Source organism: Vavraia culicis (assembly GCF_000192795.1).
Source record: "Vavraia culicis subsp. floridensis unplaced genomic scaffold supercont1.3, whole genome shotgun sequence".
Classification (NCBI taxonomy): domain Eukaryota; kingdom Fungi; phylum Microsporidia; family Pleistophoridae; genus Vavraia; species Vavraia culicis.
The window spans coordinates 20,353-38,677 of record NW_007360606.1 but is presented as its reverse complement, the minus strand read 5'-3'; the positions used below and the strand labels follow the sequence as shown (position 1 = coordinate 38,677).

Genomic DNA, 18,325 nt, shown 5'->3' with positions numbered 1-18,325 from the left:
TTTGGCGTCTATGTGCGTGATAATTCATTAAGACCTACCAGAAAAACGATTAATAAATTTAAAAGTATACAAATTATAGAAATTGACGTGAAGTGCTCATGAACGCCGTGAGCATGTACTATTTTCGGCTGCAGAAATTTTTTGTCGAAAATACCAAAATAGAATGTTTCGAATCTTTGGCTGTATAAGAAAACACAATTTGCAGAATGTTCCTTTCTCAAAGGCGGTTTCTACTTGTAATATAAAAATAGCCATGGCACGGCTGCTCCGTGCACGGTGCTACCAAATGTAAAATTTAAAATTGGAGATAACAAATTCAACTTGCCCGTATACTTCTGAGTATAGCGCTTATAAGACAGTTTTTATTAAAACATGGTCATTTTCAAATTAAATTCCGTAGTAATTATATTTTTTGAATAGTTTCAATGATATTCCTTTTCAAGAATATTTTCTTGAAGATTTTACAGCAATAAAAGAGTGATGAAATGAATTTTACAGCTCGTAATCAAATTGTCCGTTGCTCAAAGACCTCTAATAGGTATAAAAGCAGCATTAATGGTTATAAAACTCGAAAATGTGAATTACCGTACGAGATGAACCATTGTATAGCACAATAATGAGAGGAAAGGATGCATTTGCAGGTGTTATGTGCCTCTGAATCTATTAGTGCGTTCAACATGTTCACATTTTTATAAAGCAGCATGGTGCAGATCAATTACTCTCAACTATTGTCGGTTTGTATGTTTAGCACTCTTTGGCATATTCAATCAGCTATTCAACTCTTCGCACTTATCGTGTGTACAATGACACTAAAGTACTGTGTATCACATTAAAAAGCGCTTTCACGACGAATATATGGTAAATTACATAAAAATTACGAAGGCGATCATGACTTTACCCCATTGTGATCAGATTTACTGGAAAACGAATAATTAGTTTTACCTTATTTCAGGTAGGTCGGAAGGAAGGCCATTCTCAGACATATGAAAATTGAGAAACTGTGCGATACAGCCGTACGGATATAGTTATCTCAATATGACTGTTTTCATGTTTATTGATCGGCAACTAACGCAATAAAATATTTGAAGCGCCAAAAACGTTTTTCTATTCCCAGACAGCAGTTTTAATTCCCCTATGGTTTATTCTATATCACGTCAAAAAATAAAATGATAATATTCTATCCTACCAAGACATTTGTAGATAGTGATCATCTCCAGAAATTCAGCAAATTGGGAGAACGAATACCAAAATACTAGGTGTATTTAATAAAAAGATTTATTAAGAATGTCTTAAATAGGATATTCGAGCTAGAAATGATACAGAATGCAAAGGAGAAGACGTATTCTGGTTAAAATCGTCATAAAATGACAGATGGTCATGTGCATTTTTTGGTAAATTGACGTTTTTTACGGAATGTGTGCCATTGGCGGACAAAAAGAAATGGAACACGAGGGGCGCGGCTTATGATGCTTATTACCGCTAAAAAGCATGTGACGAGAAGTTGCACAGCAATAAGAACCTTTTAAACAGAATATTTGTTTTGCAAGTCATGTAAACCAACATACGCACTGACGTGAACGATGATATACGACGTACGAATTTATTTTACGGTCGATAATCAAATGCATATGGGCAAACTGCATTTTTTGGCCATGGATCCGAGGCATAACCAAAAACTTTTTCAAATCTTTGTGCTTTGCAGCACTAGGCGTAGCAAATGCATGTTTATCCGTCAAACGATGTTTTGATTGCAAATTCACACGAGATCAGCTCAAATATGTCAATAAATTGGCCATTTTATTGCTAATTAGACATATCGGCTATAATAGCTGACTCAAGCCGGTAGTAGACGAGAATAACATGGTAGCTGCTATCAATAAGAATCGATGTTCGAATTGCACTACGATGCGTAAATAACGCATGCATTGGAGCAAAACGGAATAGTAAAGAACACTGACAATATTTTAATCACAAATTCTTTTCTTCTCATTTGTTTCTCTCTAGCTTAATGAACCTAACATCATCTTTTTTTATACTCTGGATCATAATCTTGTACTTCTTTCCATTTTTTGCCTTTACAACGATGCCAGATGGCGAAATAGAGAGCAAGACAGCATTGAACCTCTCCCCGTGCATATTTACTTTTACAGCGTCTTTTTTTCTAAATTCAGAGCGTTTTACTCTCAGCACGCCGTCAGTAACCGTGACAACGCTTTCGTTTTCCAGTCCCCTTATTTCGTTGATATCCTCCAGAGCCTCAATCTTTGTACATCTCCTTACCAGAGCTTTTTCATTATTACTTCTTCTCTTCTTTTTCCTCAGTTCCTCTAGCTGCAAATCTTCCTTTTTCTTTATCAGGATCTCGTCAATCTCCTTCTCCATCTTAAACATTGCACCTTTGAAGTAAACGTAGTCCTCAATCATTTTTATCTTGGCATCTTTGTTAGTTCTAATTAATTTTCTTATTCTTATAACTTTGTCTAATACAGTATTTACCATTTTTTATTTTTTTATATTACAGGGATAAGATACTTTAAGATTGTAAACAGTCAAATTTTTTATCAAAAATATTTTGAAACAGATTTATAGAAAAAGGAGACAAATGATATGCCGTACGAATGGGTGTGACGCATTGGTGACAGCTGAGTGGAAAGGTGCCTTACTGTGCTAATATTTGCATGATATTTCGTGTTTGTGCGCAATAAAAGCATCTTTTGGGAATTATTAAATAAATGAAATGCATGTCGTTCGAGAACAGCAGTGAAACGAATAGTAACAATCATTTATCAATGTTTTGATGAAAAGTATTTATTCGATGCGGTTACAGCGCTTCATCACGTACAGTAACTCTAATTAGCCTAATTACGGGTGTTTTCTGTTCTTTTGCACTGATAATCACGACTCAGTAATAATTATCTTGACAAGACGCGATGTTGCTCAGCGATAGATACGGAGCACAGGTAGTGCTGCGCGGACACTCCACAAAGTTCTGTCGTATTTATTTGCTGTTTTCGTAATAGAATGCGCTATCTGCAGATCTCTTTTGTTTCATGATTATGCGCTACTTCCTGGCTGTAAAACCAAACCTAGGCATATAAAATATTCTTCCCTTACGAATTACACCAAAAGTTGTAATTTAATTACAATACATGAGCCGCCTCCCACTCAAACAGTTCAAAAAATGTTATCATTTGTTTTATGCTCCTTTTAAGGAAATAATTAACCTTTAAAATGAACGGCAGAATTTTGTTCATTTCAACTTGAAATAACATTTTTAATCAGTTAAGATGATAATTAATTCATATGCGCACCTTTATAAAACCAGAAAAATACTATTATGAAAATTATGAATGTTGTACTCAACACAAAAAAATATTTTGTCTGTAACTTATTAGGTTTCTGCCTATCAACCGTATTTTATCATAACAGTGGTTCGAGTGATATTTAATCGGAGCTGTATGCTACCCTATATTTTTACTTACCTGAGTATATTGCTAGGACACTGCCATTCGATGTGCCGTAATTATGTTTTACTATTTTCATACATTATCTATTCTTGTATATCACCTTATTTTCGTACATTATTTATTTCATCACCAATCATTTTCATAAATTAAATACAGCACGCCTGATATTATGAGATCTATAAGATGATAATGCATTATTATTGCACATTTTCATACAATTTTTGGTCTACATATTCTTTTATGAGCTCTCTCACTGTGTTTGCATCATATTTCGTAATATTCTATCTATAACTGCGCTCTTGGTATAGTTCGCCCTGATCCTTCATCCAATCTTTTACCTTTTATTTCTTACTTTTTGTAAAAGTACTTGTCCATTCATTTGTCCATCATTCGCTCATTACACCTCATTCCCAATTCGCTCTCATTTTAAATTTCATATAATTTTTATTGGTTTAATAAATACCATCCTAGAGATATCACCAAATGATCGCTGTGCGGAAATCCCTGCTAATCGAATGTAATGCGGTGATGCAATCGCTTTCAGCATCAATACGCCGAGCGTTAGCATTTCATTCGTTCGAATCTAACCAATGTACCATTTATATTTTCAGATCAGCAATTAAGTCATTTGTACGTTTTCAAAATATTCAATTAATTAAAACACGTTACTCATAGCACCAATCAAAAATTGTTGGTAATTTGATTACGAGCACCGATGATTGATGCTGATCGGGCTGAAATCATAATGATTGCAAACAAGTACCAGTGATATGCATGTATCATATGGTACAGTCATGTATTGCGCTCCTTTAAATGCTTCATAAATTAAATTAAGTTTGCTCGACAAATTTTCGTACCAAAGCACATCATATTTATCCTTTGGGTGCATCTGCACCAATCACAAATATTTTTAAGTATCGCGGGATCAGAAAGGAATGATAGCCTGCCATGTTTGCAACTCCTTTCGGATAAATAACATGTTTGAACCTTCATCCCTATGTAAACGGTAGCTTGCTGCCATTCAACTAGTACTCCACGTTACACAAATGTTAGATACAATAAATTTCTAGTAGCAGGGATCATTCTTGGTTGCTAAGCATATACGCTATGGAATACCTATCAAGATCCAAAATACCGCATCATCTCGCTACCATACAGGTCATACACGCTTTGTAGAACAAAATTATAAAACAAGATATGCTGTAGTGTTTAGAAAATGACTATCGAGAGAATGTACACGAATAGCAAATGTTATTTGTAGAGGATACTTATTTATGTTAACATGGTGAGATAATATCGTTAACAATACAAACATAAGATCATATTAATTAGCATTCAATTTATTCTCGTTTGTTGTACAAGGCGGAACAATGATAATGATAAATTTATCTATTAAATTAATTTGATGAACTACGCTTCTGTAGACCATGCACACCACAGCAATAACAAATTTACTCACCACCTCAACTATGTCTTGCACCACCAAAAACGATAGTACCTGGTTGTAATTGTTTTAATCATGTTTTTGTTGAAAGAGACATTTAATTGAGTTATGCTCATCCATACGTTTGCACAAGAACTGTACAGAATCTACATGTTATGTGTGTAATTAAATGCTTACACAACACATGTAGATTACATGACGTACACTTGATGTGCTCTTAATCATAGAGAATGTATCCTTACCAACCAAAAAATAACATAATGTTGTGAATGTATCAATCAAACCACTTATAACTAATCATATATAACAGAATTGGTTACCAGTACACCTACTTACGCATTATTTGCTGTGTTTCCGTTGTATCAATCGATGAAGGTACTTTTATAGTGCTCTGTGCATTTTAATGTAATATTAGGTGCAAAGCATTTTTTACTGGTATACATTTTCTATACTTATGAAACTAACCTAGCCTAAAAATGTTCAAATTCCTCTACAAATCAACGATTAGTGGTCACGTTTGATTACTGCGAGCCAGAAAATATGTTGATTTGAACACGATCGTGTGATTGATAAACAAACATATTTCTATGACGAGAAAGCAATCAAAATAAAACATTTTTAAAAATAAGTTGTAAAAAGTGATAAATTAAAATGCTTCACCCGTGTCTTGGTTTACATATGATCATTCATAGTATGTATGAAGTAGGCATTGTTATTGATCGTTCTTCTCTCTTTTACCTTTTCTATCAAATTTCTTTGACTTACTTCAATATTCATGACATATCCCATCCAGCAAACAAATTTTCAAGAAACCGAAGAGAATATTTTGGTGTAACTGTTGTTTTTGGCTTTCCTCCGTTTTTCCTCACTCATCTTCCTTTCTAGTCTTTACAAAGCAACATATGGAATAATTCTGGTACCTTGAAAGGTAAAATTTACCAAGCGATCCGAAATACTTTCCAGTCTTGGCACGGTTTACCGCATGTTACTGTTATAATCCTATATCATTCATCTCACTAAATTTGTCAAAGATGACACCTCTCCGTGCCAATATTAAACAAATTATTTCATCAAGATAATAAAAGTGATCTTTTGTACCATTTTTTGGTTAGGGTTCGATTACCTAACACAGCATCCGTTTTAGTGTTTCGTTTATTAATAGCAGTATTTTAGTGGTTTTATTGTTGTTGCTTTCTAAAATCAGGTTTATCTCCAAAATTGATAATGTACGGACCTAAACCACCTTAGAACCATCCAAAATTACCAATTTTAGCGGAAATGATTAATTTTTTTTGACATCCTCGGTAACGAGATTAAAAAATTAATCACTTAATTAACATGAATAGACAGATGAATTGAAAGATGATTTACTGATTATATAGAATTAAATCATTGGTCTTTTTTACAAAAATAGAATATTTCTATTGAAATTATCCTCTTTTGATCCTTTCTCACTTAGCACTCTATGTTTGGTAAAAAAGAATATTTTTACATTCGCGAACAAAAAGTAAAACGAAAGAAACGGTTTCATACACCTTATGAATCCAGCATCATCTGCAGTTACAAAACAACAGTTTTGTCAGGAAAATGAATTTTATTGGATATATAACCAAAAACTTATCGTTAAAACAGGACTGGCGCAGCAAATTACGCTTATAAAGTGTTTTTGACAGACAGAATGGAACAGTGAAGAATAATTTTGGGATCTATGTGACTAAAAATTTATGAAAGGTAAAAAATCGAAGAACGTGTTAGATGATTTCAAATCATGTAAATATATTCCTTGGTACACGTGAACCAATCCTATGACCCCAACTATAATTTGATGCAGTCGTTTTTGTATCTGACAAAATAGGGATATGCTCTGGGTTGCTTGTGCAACCGAATAAAAACCCCTATTTGAACATATCCGTACTCAAAGCGGCAGAAGGTTTTACAATTATTTGTTTACAACCATCCTATCACCCTTCAAGAGCAATGTCAACACCACAATACACCTCACCATCCTTGGTCAGATTGTTAATCATTTTAAGTGAATTCGAAGATACGAAGCTGCTTCAGAAAAACCTTATCGAGTATTACTGCAGTCTCATCACCAAAAGGATAAAAACACTCTCAATCACCTCAAAACTGGTGCAACAAGTGTACGACTTGCTGTATGTATTTGAGAAATACGGAAAAGGTGGAAACGAGATTACACAACTGGTGGTGCACTATAAAATTTTGGAAGTGCGTGCACTCGTTCTCGACCTGATATGTGATGATTATTGCAGCGAAGCGGCTGGTGAGGAGGTGGTGGATGGTAAACATGTTGGGTTCATTAGCAGTAGAATATTGCGGGTGCCTGACAGCTGGATAATTGACATTGTGAGCGATCTTAGGGATACGTATGACTTAGACAATCCGCATGCTGCATCGCAGCAGCTCTTGAACCTGTTTATACTCGCCTTTTTCAGTGACTGTAAAGACGTGTTTGTTGGAAAAAAGATGTTTAAATCGATGGGAAATCAGCTTGTTCTTAATCTTGCCTATTTTTGTGAACGTATGGACAGATATGTGAACATGGACTGGAATGTTCTTGATGTGTTCTATGAACACATTGAAGACGGACTGAGGATTGATAAGGAGAAAATCATCCGCTTTTTACGCGAGAAGTGTAGCCATATCCCATGATAGCACATCGTAATGCGGCGTGGATATATGATGAAGTATTTGCAATATGAATGTGTAAATGAGGAGCATCTCATAATTTGTACTATTTCTCATATTGTAGAGGTGTATAAATGCATGTGCTTCAAAAAATTAAAAGTCTAATTTTGCGATCTCTAACGCAATTTATTAAAGCGAGCAGCAACGAAAACACTTTGATATCGGGAAATAAATGAAGAAAATAGGTTGTATTGCTTGTGTCCTAGGCAAATATCTGGCAAATATGAGTGTCCATTCTCATCGTGCTAGTTTTGCAATATTCATCTCTACACCACCATATTTAAAAACCAATTCTGCCGTAAATTGTTGTGACTTGATTCTTTTCTTCCAATGTTGTTCAACGTCGTACATGTTTCCAACAAATTAACAATTTACGAATTTAATTACAAAATTTTTTTAAAAAGACTCGAACATGGGTTATAAAAAAGAAAAAAAATAATTATGCATGGCATTTCGTGCGCTCTCGCTGATCAAGCCTTTCGTTCCATTTTTGCCAGAAGTGCAGCTTCCTGGCCGAGAAATAAACTTTCAGGAAAAATTCGTGTGGACAGGTGTTGCCCTGCTTATATACCTTGTGTCTTCGCAGGTTCCGCTCTTTGGCATTCTTAACACGAATTCAGCTGACCCGTTCTACTGGATGAGAATGATGATGGCAAGTAACAGGGGCACGTTGATGGACCTAGGAATATCGCCTGTAGTCACGTCCAGCATGATTATGCAGATGTTGAGCAGCCTAGAGATTGTGCGGGTGAATAGCAAGGTGAAAGAAGATCAGACATTGTACAGCGCTGCCTCCAAGTTGCTGGCGGTGCTGCTTACGGTGGGACAAAGCATCGTGCAGGTGAGCACAGGGTTCTACGGGCCGACCAGTGAGATTGGAATACAGGTGTCCCTCCTGCTCGTTATTCAGCTGTTCTTCTCCGGCATCATTATCATCCTGCTTGACGAGCTGTTGCAGAAAGGATACGGTCTCGGCTCTGGAGTGAACCTTTTCATTGCGACAAACATGTGCGAGAGCATCATTTGGAAGGCACTCAGTCCTAAGATGCACACAACCGCCCGTGGGATAGAGTTTGAGGGTTCGCTCATCGCGCTCGTCCACCTACTCTTCGTGCGCAAGAACAAGCTGTACGCCCTACACGAGGCATTTTTCAGAGAGAATCTGCCGAACATGATGACACTCACATCAACGCTCCTTATCTTTGCCCTGGTAATTTATGTTCACGGTGTGCGCGTGAACCTGCGCACTGAGTCTTTGCAGGTTAAGGGACAGCAGGGTAACTTCCCCATCAAGTTGCTTTATTCCTCCACAATGCCGATAATCGTGCAAAACTACATCATTTCGCATGCATCCACCGTGTCTCGCTTCCTGTACCAGAAATTCCCCGATGTTTTCCTCGTACGCCTTCTGGGCGTGTGGACAATGCGCAGAAGTGGTAAGATGGTGCCCATAAGTGGTATCTGCTACTTCTTGTTCCCTCCTGATTCACTGATGGACATTTTCAGAAAACCCTTCTATTTCATGGTATACACCAGCATAGTGCTCCTCAGCTCCGCGTTTCTATCGCGTGCATGGATTGACATGACTGAAAACAATCAGAACGATGTTGCGCGATCGCTCATAAACAGACGTGTTACCATTAAAGGCGTGCCTGAGCGTAATCTAGCGAATAAATTAGGTGAGTACATCCCCACAGCTGCATTCTTGGGTGGGTTGGTTATAGGATTTATTGTCATGCTTTCCAATATTCTTGATACGATAGGATCTGGAACGAATATCTTTTTGGCTGTATCGATTGTGTGGCAATACTGTGAGCTGTTTAATAAGGAGGCGGCTAAAAGAGGAGGATTGCTGGTAGTTGACTGATAAAAATAAACAGTGTTTGTTTTTCTCTCTTATTGATTGTCTATAATCTACAGATTGAAGTTTTATGTGTGGTTTTGGTTCGGCCGTTCATTATTGGACTGATCATGGCTACTTGTCTTTGACTCAGAGCATAGAATACGAGGCATATGCACAACAATGTTGCTATCATCAATATTGCTCATTTACTTTTTATAGATTATCGATAATGCTATTTCATCTAATTGAACACGATGTTTTAATTATTTGATGTAGCAACTACCAGCAAGGAAAGCGTATTTTTGCAAACATTGCTGTGTTGCAAATAATGAAACGACGCGTTCTTCGTAAAAATGCTATTGAATGCAAAATAAAAATTAGATAAAATAATGAACAATCGTTGTTCAAGTGCACTACGGTTTTGTACCAGTTATTGTGTGGCAGTTAAAGTAGCCTTATCAACTTTTATTTGTCTTATGCTCATTAATAATATTGCAGGCAATTCCGATCACGTAAATCAGGTATTGAGTCACAGTTCACGTATGACGTACGTTTTAGAGCGTTGATAGTACAATGCACAAGAATATATGCTCATGAGTACCCTGCTTGGCATATGCTTGTGGCAAATGTTTCAAATAAAATTAAATTGAAAGCGCTTTCTGAAATTTTGTCATTCCTTGCGCCACACTGCTGTGAATTCTTACCAGGCACTTGTTCTAGTGGACATGAGATGCCGAGAAATATCACAAATAGTTCTTATATGTACAGATGGCACCAAACTTTCATCCAAGTAGAAAATACATGTAGTGTATAATTTTCACTATTATTTGCACCATAAACTCTTTTTTTGTTCTTTCTACATTTTCGCCTCAAGTTCACAAGTCAATTTTCTGCTCCATATTTTTGTCTATAATATCGTATAATTCCTAATTTTGTTACGTTCAAACACTCATTATAGTATCTGTTTCTGACGTAGTCTCAAGATAACGGATCAGCATATTCGTAGCACACATATGTTATGCAATGATCTTTTACTCAGCACACGACCAATATTATACTGGTCAAAAGCCGTAATAAAACTTTTAACCAAACATCGGATAAGAAATGAATGGTTCTCACGAAATAATACGCTATTAACATTTACTATTTATTATCCCATTTGTTATAAAGAACTGCTACACTAAAGCACACAACACCAAGTATTTAACACTATCTACGTATTCATCCAATAACAAATCTAATTCCAGCATTTATTTATACCGATCTATCCCAAAAATATTTCATAAACAATTCCTAATACATTCAAAAAGATTAGCGGTATGCTACATACAGTGCGCACAGCCTTTATCAGGTCAACAATTTTTTGCCGTGTTTTAGACAGGTTACTTCGGTATTCTGGCTGTAAAGGCAATCCAAGTTTTCCGAGAAATCTGTACTCGTTCAATATTACTATGGTGTTGATGAAAAATATGAATGAGTAGAGTATGCGGAATACCGAGAACATATGGGTCAAAGAATGGAAAAAGTAAAAAACTGAGAAGGGCTGACGGTTTTTATTGCCGAGACACGTTACGAGAGATGATGAGGGCAAAAGCCACAATGTTGCACTCAAAACAAACGCAAAAATACAACGTGGGAATCCTCTCGAATTTGGTAAAGAGGTAACAAAACAATGTTTCTTATTGATGAGCGCTACACGAACATGTTGGTGCGGATGCTGCCTCAATATCAGCTCCGTTTTGAGAGAAAACCGTTAATATTTTCACAAACATCTAAGGTTTATATTCGTACCGTTTCAAGAGCGATTCTTGATAACTACTGCTTGTTAATTCGCGGGCATGTTATATTTGTGTCATTATACATTTAAATTACAGAAATTTTTGCCACAATGTTGAGTACAAGTAATATGTGATGGAAATGATCGTGCTTACATACAAATTAACTATTGGTAAAGTGGGTATGTGCCATTTTTCATATTTGTATTTCCGCTTTTTATTTTATTAAAATCAAACTAGAAAGTCATTCGCAAACGTTTACCATGAACCAAGCGCCTCTTGTCACAATACAATAAATGTACCTGAATTTTCTGAATCAGAGAGAATCCCTTTGCGAAGCATAGCACATATAAAGTGGTAATGCCTCTTTAAAACTAAAATAATGATTCATATAGCATTGTTTCTCAAAACTATTTTTGACGAACCGCTCAATATTTCTTATTTTGACGTAATTACTGTGAATATGGTCTAATAAACTGCGACTGACAGGTTTAATTACAAAACATAGGGAAGAATTTATGTTGCACGTTGCAAATAATGATGTATGCTTCACATCACGTCTGTTTTCTACACCTCAGCGGAATTACTCTTCAATTGCGATTTATAACCAACGAACGTAATGATAACCTTCAAAATAAATTACTGTTACTCATAAATACCATGTATAACTTTAATATGTCTTTAATAGATTATTTATGAATATAAAATGATTCGATTTTGCCAAAATCATTATTACACGTTTTCTATCGTTAGGTATATCGTAACTATCTCTCCCAAACCGGTATTATTTGATTTTATTGCTAGGTAATCGTAATATGTGGTCACAACTTACTATTAAAATGGAGAAATGAAGCGCAATATACAGAAAACATTTCAAATATATGCTTTCAAAATAATATGGCGTTGGTTGATAGCATAATTGGACTAGTAAATATCTTTTGCTATCATTATTACGGCGAATAATCCCTTATCTCTTTACAAGGACAAAATTCCTTACTGGATTATATCGGTTTTACACATTTATTATTTGATACCTTTCGATTAAAAATAAAGCACAGATATAGTATACCTATGCATATAGGTCGAGATGACGAGTAAGTAAAACGGCTTTAAGAGGGTGCATTGATGCCAATTTAGATATCATGCCATATAAAGTCAAATTCGTTCAGGCACATTCCTTTGTCGATTAAAAAAGAAGACAAGTTCATGAAACTACCATAATTTTTCATATTGGTGTGTTAAAAAGTAATTTCTAAGATGGTAAACGTATACCACACTTCAAGTAATCATTTTGAGATAAAATCTTTTTGATTAGGTACCCCTATGTCGCAAGAAGGAAATGAAGATTTGTCTCAAAAAATTCTGAACGATTTGCAAGAAAGGGAGGTTTTGGTGCTCGATGACCGGGAGGGTCTACACGGCATTATTTTGAAGCTGGAAAGTAAGAACGTGATTATCCACAGTTTGATCGAAGAGAGCGTTCCCGTATTGTCTGATGAGGGATACGATGTTCTTTTACAGGGTAGCCCTGAGTTTTTGTACTTCAAGTCATTAACCGACGGGCAGGAAGCGGAGAAGAATATTGGACTGAATTACGCAATGAAAAATAAGTGGGTCAAGATCCAAAACAAGTGCGTTTACAAGTTAGTGGAGAATGTAAAAGACGAAATGAAGGAAATTTTAAAATTGGTGGAGGATACAGCAAACGAAATTGCGTCAGATGTGCGGCCCGCCAAAGAATCTGAGGATGGACATGTTGGCCAGCCTGCTGAGATGGGAACACCGCTCTCCTCAAAAACAGGCAGAAAACTAACGGAAAACGAGATTGATATGTTGAAAAAGAGGAAGTTAATTGTGATGAAAAAAATCAAAAAGTACTCAGTGTGCAAGGGACCCTTGTACAGCACGTGTATACATGACTATGCAACGGAACTTACGGCTGATATGCTTTTAAACGATAAATACAAGGGGCTCGAGTTCAAGGAATATAATTTCAATACCAAAATACGTTGTGAGTCAGGTAATTTGCATCCACTGATGAAGGTAAAAGCAGAGGTTAAAAAGATATTTTTGGAGCTTGGTTTTTCGGAAATGCCGACATCGCGTTATGTAGAATCGTCTTTCTGGAACTTTGACGCGCTATTCCAACCGCAGAACCACCCAGCCAGAGATATGCATGACACCTTCTTTCTGGCAAATCCGGAGAAAACAAGGTTGACACCGACAAGCTATAGTAGACGAGTAAAGGATGTCCATGAGGAATCGTATAGATGTAAATGGAGTCTTGAAGAGAGTCTCAAAAACGTGCTGAGGACACATACAACCGGATGCTCCGCCCGTGTGCTCTATGAAATCGGTCAGAACAAGGAAAATTTGCATCCTATAAAGTTGTTTTCTATTGATAGAGTTTTTAGGAATGAAAGTGTAGACTCCACTCATCTTGCCGAGTTCCATCAGATCGAGGGTCTGATGTTAGGTAAAAATCTAAGCATAGGTCATCTCATGGGTACTCTTCAAGCTTTTTATGAGAAACTAAATTTAAAAAATATAAAGTTCAAGCCAGCGTTCAATCCGTATACGGAACCGAGTATGGAAATATTTGCCTTCCACGAACAAATGAATAAATGGATTGAAATAGGAAACAGCGGTATGTTCAGACCTGAAGTTTTAGAACCAATGGGCATAAAGGATGATTGGCGAGTTATTGGGTGGGGGCTGAGTCTTGAGAGGCCGGCCATGATAAAATATAGTTTGAGCAACATAAGAGATTTATTAGGACCTAAAGTCGATCTCGAGTTCATAAAAGATAGCTCGATGTGCTATTTTTGATAAGTTAAAAGTTTAATGGTTTAATAGCCTTTTATCATTGTGGAAACGCAAGATCGGCTTGTCACGTCGTGGTGTTGACGTCTTGATTTTGTTTTATTATATCAAGGTTTGCATCACTTTTTACACAGTATCCATGCTTTATTTCCAGTTAACTCGCCTATATAACGCTCACTGTATGTTGTGAAAAAATAACTTTTTAAACCCGCGTCTTTGTCATGGGCAGCAAACCTTTAAGTGCCTATTTTTGTTCCAATAACACCGTACGTCTGCGTCCAATATAAGTGTAGCGTTATTTTTATGCCATGGTAGGGTAAATCGTGTTTGTAAGCAACATGTAATAAGTTGTATTTTTTGCGCTCCATGACAGGTAGTTTTCCATTGGGTTATGAAGGCAAATTAGCTGTGAATTGTAAGACTCTATTGACGATCAACTTTCATAGGCTACAGGCTTAGGCACATAGTTGTGTTCTGCATGAGCTCGTGGCCTCATCATAACGGGTAGTTATAACCTATTTGTTCCCATAACATAATTATCTATCCATAAAAATGATATATTCACTGCCTACGATGATATCAATAGCATTTAGTATTTAATTACATACAGTGTTACATCTTAACAAATATATGATTCGGCCTGGCAGGTTGTATGCCGATGTGGACTTTTCACAAATATTCGCATTTTATTCTTACCGATCTTGTTATCGCCTAGTTCTCTTGATCATTACACCGTAATTTTGCTAAATAACAGTGCTCTTTGGAAAAAGACATAAAACATATGACTTTACGCGATACTAGTTATTAGTCTTCTCTTTAACTACCCTTGTTGCATATGCATCTGGTTTGTATGCATTATTTATTTTTATGCCCTTAAAAACCAATTGTTTTATGCTACGGTAGCCCGCTAGAATTCATTGAATGCACATGATGTGCCCAGTGTATAGAAGTACATTATTAAATTTAACTAAAATATTGAACAAGACATCTCTCCGCCAAAGACCATCCCGGTAGTCTTGGACAGACCGTCGATTTATCTCTTGGTTTACACACCTGCAGCTGGCATATAAAAAAGCAGTAAATATGGTCACCAAGTAATTATTTATTTATAAATTGTTAAAAGGTTATACATAAACCAGTATGATGCTTCGAAACGTATTATCCATTTGACGATAAGAACGAATGAACTTATTTGCCATGTATTCAAATGAAAAATGGCACAAATGATCATCGCAACACATTTAAGGTGCTAATAAATGAAATACCGAGCATAAAGTAAAATGCACTCAACAGGCAATCCCATCGTGATCATCCAAAGACAAATAATTCTTAAAGAAACAGCCACGAGTGTACACGGGCCGACAGAAAGAAACCATGTAAGCCAATAACATTCGGAAAAATCGAACAAACATGAAAAATAAAAATATCGATAAGTAATGTAGCTAGCAATTTATTGATTGCTTTTACCACCCAGTATGAACTCTTCGTAGTATTTTCCAATGTCATTTTTTTCAGGTTCTAAAAAAGCACAAATAAGCCGACAAACATCGTTTTTCGCCTCCTCCTTAGTTTTGAAATATCGAGAGGTAAACTTTTGGCTAAAGAACTCGGCTGTACAAATAAAAACGTTGTTGGTACGTTCTATTATGTATTCTGGATGCGAAATCTTATGTTTCACGCATAAGTTATTAATACGAGTAGCAAAGGAAATATTATTTTCGATATTTTTTTGAATATTTGTGCCTTGAAAATCGACATTAGCAGCCACCTGGCTGTCTTGGCTTCTATTGTGATGTAAGTTATTAAAAAAACTTTTCGATAAGCTATAATGCTGTTGTTTCGGTTGTTGGCGAACGTAGTTGGAAATATTATCGTTCTTTTTGCGCTTGTTTTGGTTTATGTTGGTATTAAACTTGTAGCGCTTTTTATTTCTCTGGTTCGATAATCTGTTGAGGGGAATTGTGGTGTTATCATTATTGCCTTCAGGAGCAGCGAAGTCGATTCCCAAACTCTGGAACAATTCGTCGCTCAAATCTATCATATCATTAGTTTTACCGGCGATTATATTTTCAAAATGCTCACCATCTGCACCTTTGAACCCATTTAAATCATTCTGATCATTAATATCATCAGTAAAATTGTTATCCTGTGCAAAAAACTCTTGTTTGTCTCCCGCAATCTCAGGTTCTACAACCTCAAATGTCTTCTTCTTCGCAAAATTTTCGCCTAATATGCTATTAATGCTTGCATCCAAATCTGTGACCGATGAATTCATCGTATTTTGACTATTTAGCGGACTTTTATCCGCTACAACTTTTTCTTCAACCTTTTGCTCATTGCGCTGATGGAACTTGTTGAAAATATTTTCCATCTCTATTCTCTTACCATTGTGGGTGATATTTATTTTCCTCTTGACCTCTGGCTGTTTATTATACACGATGCACTTGTTGTTTTGAGTTTCACCCTCATCTTCCTTTTTTTTTCGGTCAAATGACTTTTCCAACTCGCATGTATATGCAACCAGAAATGCCTTGGCTTTTTTGAGTATGCTGGAATACGATGAAGTACACTTTTTAAAGTTCAAACAGCATTGCAAAACCGTATCAATCATAAATATAGATGATTGATAGATGTTCTTCTCATTCACATCATCATGTCTTTTTCTTCCTGAAAAATAGGACGAATATAGCTTGTGATACTCGCCTTGCATAGCTTTGAATTCATCAAACATTTTTTCATCATCTGATTTGTTCGTGTTTTCTGTTGTTATCAACATCCCTCGCCTATGGGTCGGTGAATTTTAGTCAATATATAAAATTTAGCCGAGAAGCACTTTAGTTCTCGTATACTAGGTACGATGAGTAACAAGAGCTCTTTGATGATACCAAACGGTGTAAATACGTTGGTTGTGTCAATAAATTCGGTTTTGTTTCAACGGGTTTTATTTGCACTGTTGAGGATACAACTAAATATCTTGGTTCAAATACAACCGGCAATAATTCAGTATTATTATTGATTAAATTAACGTAACGTGGTGGTTTAATCAATAAAAACATAATAGCACGTCCTAATTGATTTTAGTTGAATTTATTTACCATAACAGTTATATCCTGCACAAAATAGTTCATATTTTTTGGCTAACTCCAATAATTATATTATTGATTGCATATATTGTGATCGAAAACGGCATTAACTCACGAATAAAAATCACATACATCCTGAAAGAAGCTTCATTTAACCATGGAAACGAACAGACAAAGACCCTTTGTTCGATAACCAATGCCTAAGTGATGTAGAAAGCACCATGTAATTTATATATCCATTAACTTGAGCATAATATACTAAGTTACTCTTTTGGATAATTTTATCTTAGCATAGTTCATTGCATTACTGGCCAAAATTCTTATGCTGCATAGTGCCAAGACATGTAATTACAGGTCTTCTCAATTCATCTTCCTTTTCTCCACCGCTTTTTTGTACGGCGGCGATAATGGAGGGAATTTATGCTTCCTGACCAAAAGCGTCGCATTATCTGTATTAACATCTGGATCCGGTCCGTTCCCGACTGATAAACACTCGAACACCGGAACATGATTCTCACATATTTTTACAGGCTTCAATCTTTTTGACATTGCAACTACGAAACATTCGATGCTCAAAGATCTGCTGCACTTCGGTTTAGCAAGTTCCACATGCTCATACACTTCCAGGAAGCGTTTTAACACCGTGCTCACATCCCCATCCCTGTATAATTTCCCCACAAATGTTGAACCGGCCCTTGATATTTTTCCTGCTAGTTTGAGAGCGGAACATAGGATAGAATGTTGCACGTGTACATCCACATCCGGCATTCCCGAGATGTTTGATGCGCCATCGCACAAGACCAGATCAGCCTTCGCATTTTCATTATTATTCAGAAAGTGTACACTTTTTAATACTAACTCTGTACAGCTATTGCTGGTGATATCTTCCTTGATAAAAATAACATCATCCATGGTCAAAATGTCTTGAATATCGACAGCAACCACTTTTGCACATTTTTCAGCAACAACTTGTGTCCAGCCACCAGGTGCAGCACAGAGATCAACAACCGTGGTATTTCCATGCAATATTTTGTAGTGCTCGTCTATCTGCTTTATTTTATACGCACTCCGTGCCCTATAATCGTTTTCCTTGGCCAATCTGTAATAAATATCCCTCTTATCCTTGCTGCTCGTTCCCATAGGGTGCTTCAATATTTTCGTTTTTTGAATTTACCTATTTT

At 36.1% G+C, this 18,325-nt stretch overlaps 7 protein-coding genes across 7 annotated transcripts; 3 read left to right on the top strand and 4 right to left on the bottom strand.

Annotated features, from left to right (window-relative positions):
• Window positions 1-1,930: 1,930 nt before the first annotated feature.
• On the bottom strand, window positions 1,931-2,499 carry VCUG_00241 (uncharacterized protein; the record flags this gene model as incomplete). Its single annotated transcript, XM_008075071.1, has 1 exon — window positions 1,931-2,499. The coding sequence occupies one exon, from the start codon at window positions 2,497-2,499 to the stop codon at window positions 1,987-1,989; it is 513 nt and encodes a 170-aa protein (XP_008073262.1). The 3' UTR covers window positions 1,931-1,986.
• A 4,063-nt stretch (window positions 2,500-6,562) lies between these two features.
• VCUG_00240 (uncharacterized protein) lies at window positions 6,563-7,784 on the top strand. Its single transcript, XM_008075070.1, has one exon. The coding sequence runs from the start codon at window positions 6,889-6,891 to the stop codon at window positions 7,582-7,584; it is 696 nt and encodes a 231-aa protein (XP_008073261.1). The 5' UTR covers window positions 6,563-6,888; the 3' UTR covers window positions 7,585-7,784.
• Window positions 7,785-8,065: 281 nt separating this feature from the next.
• VCUG_00239 (preprotein translocase, SecY subunit) lies at window positions 8,066-9,512 on the top strand (the record flags this gene model as incomplete). Its single annotated transcript, XM_008075069.1, has 1 exon — window positions 8,066-9,512. One exon carries the CDS (start codon window positions 8,066-8,068, stop codon window positions 9,485-9,487), a length of 1,422 nt encoding a protein of 473 aa, XP_008073260.1. The 3' UTR covers window positions 9,488-9,512.
• A 1,215-nt stretch (window positions 9,513-10,727) lies between these two features.
• Window positions 10,728-10,967, bottom strand: VCUG_00238 (uncharacterized protein; the record flags this gene model as incomplete). Its single annotated transcript, XM_008075068.1, has 1 exon — window positions 10,728-10,967. The coding sequence occupies one exon, from the start codon at window positions 10,965-10,967 to the stop codon at window positions 10,728-10,730; it is 240 nt and encodes a 79-aa protein (XP_008073259.1).
• A 1,501-nt stretch (window positions 10,968-12,468) lies between these two features.
• VCUG_00237 (phenylalanine-tRNA ligase, alpha subunit) lies at window positions 12,469-14,067 on the top strand (the record flags this gene model as incomplete). The annotated part of the gene is made up of 1 exon (XM_008075067.1): window positions 12,469-14,067. The coding sequence occupies exon 1, from the start codon at window positions 12,562-12,564 to the stop codon at window positions 14,065-14,067; it is 1,506 nt and encodes a 501-aa protein (XP_008073258.1). The 5' UTR covers window positions 12,469-12,561.
• Window positions 14,068-15,279: 1,212 nt separating this feature from the next.
• Window positions 15,280-16,840, bottom strand: VCUG_00236 (uncharacterized protein). Its single transcript, XM_008075066.1, has one exon. It carries the CDS (start codon window positions 16,835-16,837, stop codon window positions 15,512-15,514), a length of 1,326 nt encoding a protein of 441 aa, XP_008073257.1. The 5' UTR covers window positions 16,838-16,840; the 3' UTR covers window positions 15,280-15,511.
• Window positions 16,841-17,169: 329 nt separating this feature from the next.
• VCUG_00235 (23S rRNA (uridine(2552)-2'-O-)-methyltransferase) lies at window positions 17,170-18,284 on the bottom strand (the record flags this gene model as incomplete). Its single annotated transcript, XM_008075065.1, has 1 exon — window positions 17,170-18,284. The coding sequence occupies one exon, from the start codon at window positions 18,282-18,284 to the stop codon at window positions 17,505-17,507; it is 780 nt and encodes a 259-aa protein (XP_008073256.1). The 3' UTR covers window positions 17,170-17,504.
• Between the last annotated feature and the right edge of the window lie 41 nt (window positions 18,285-18,325).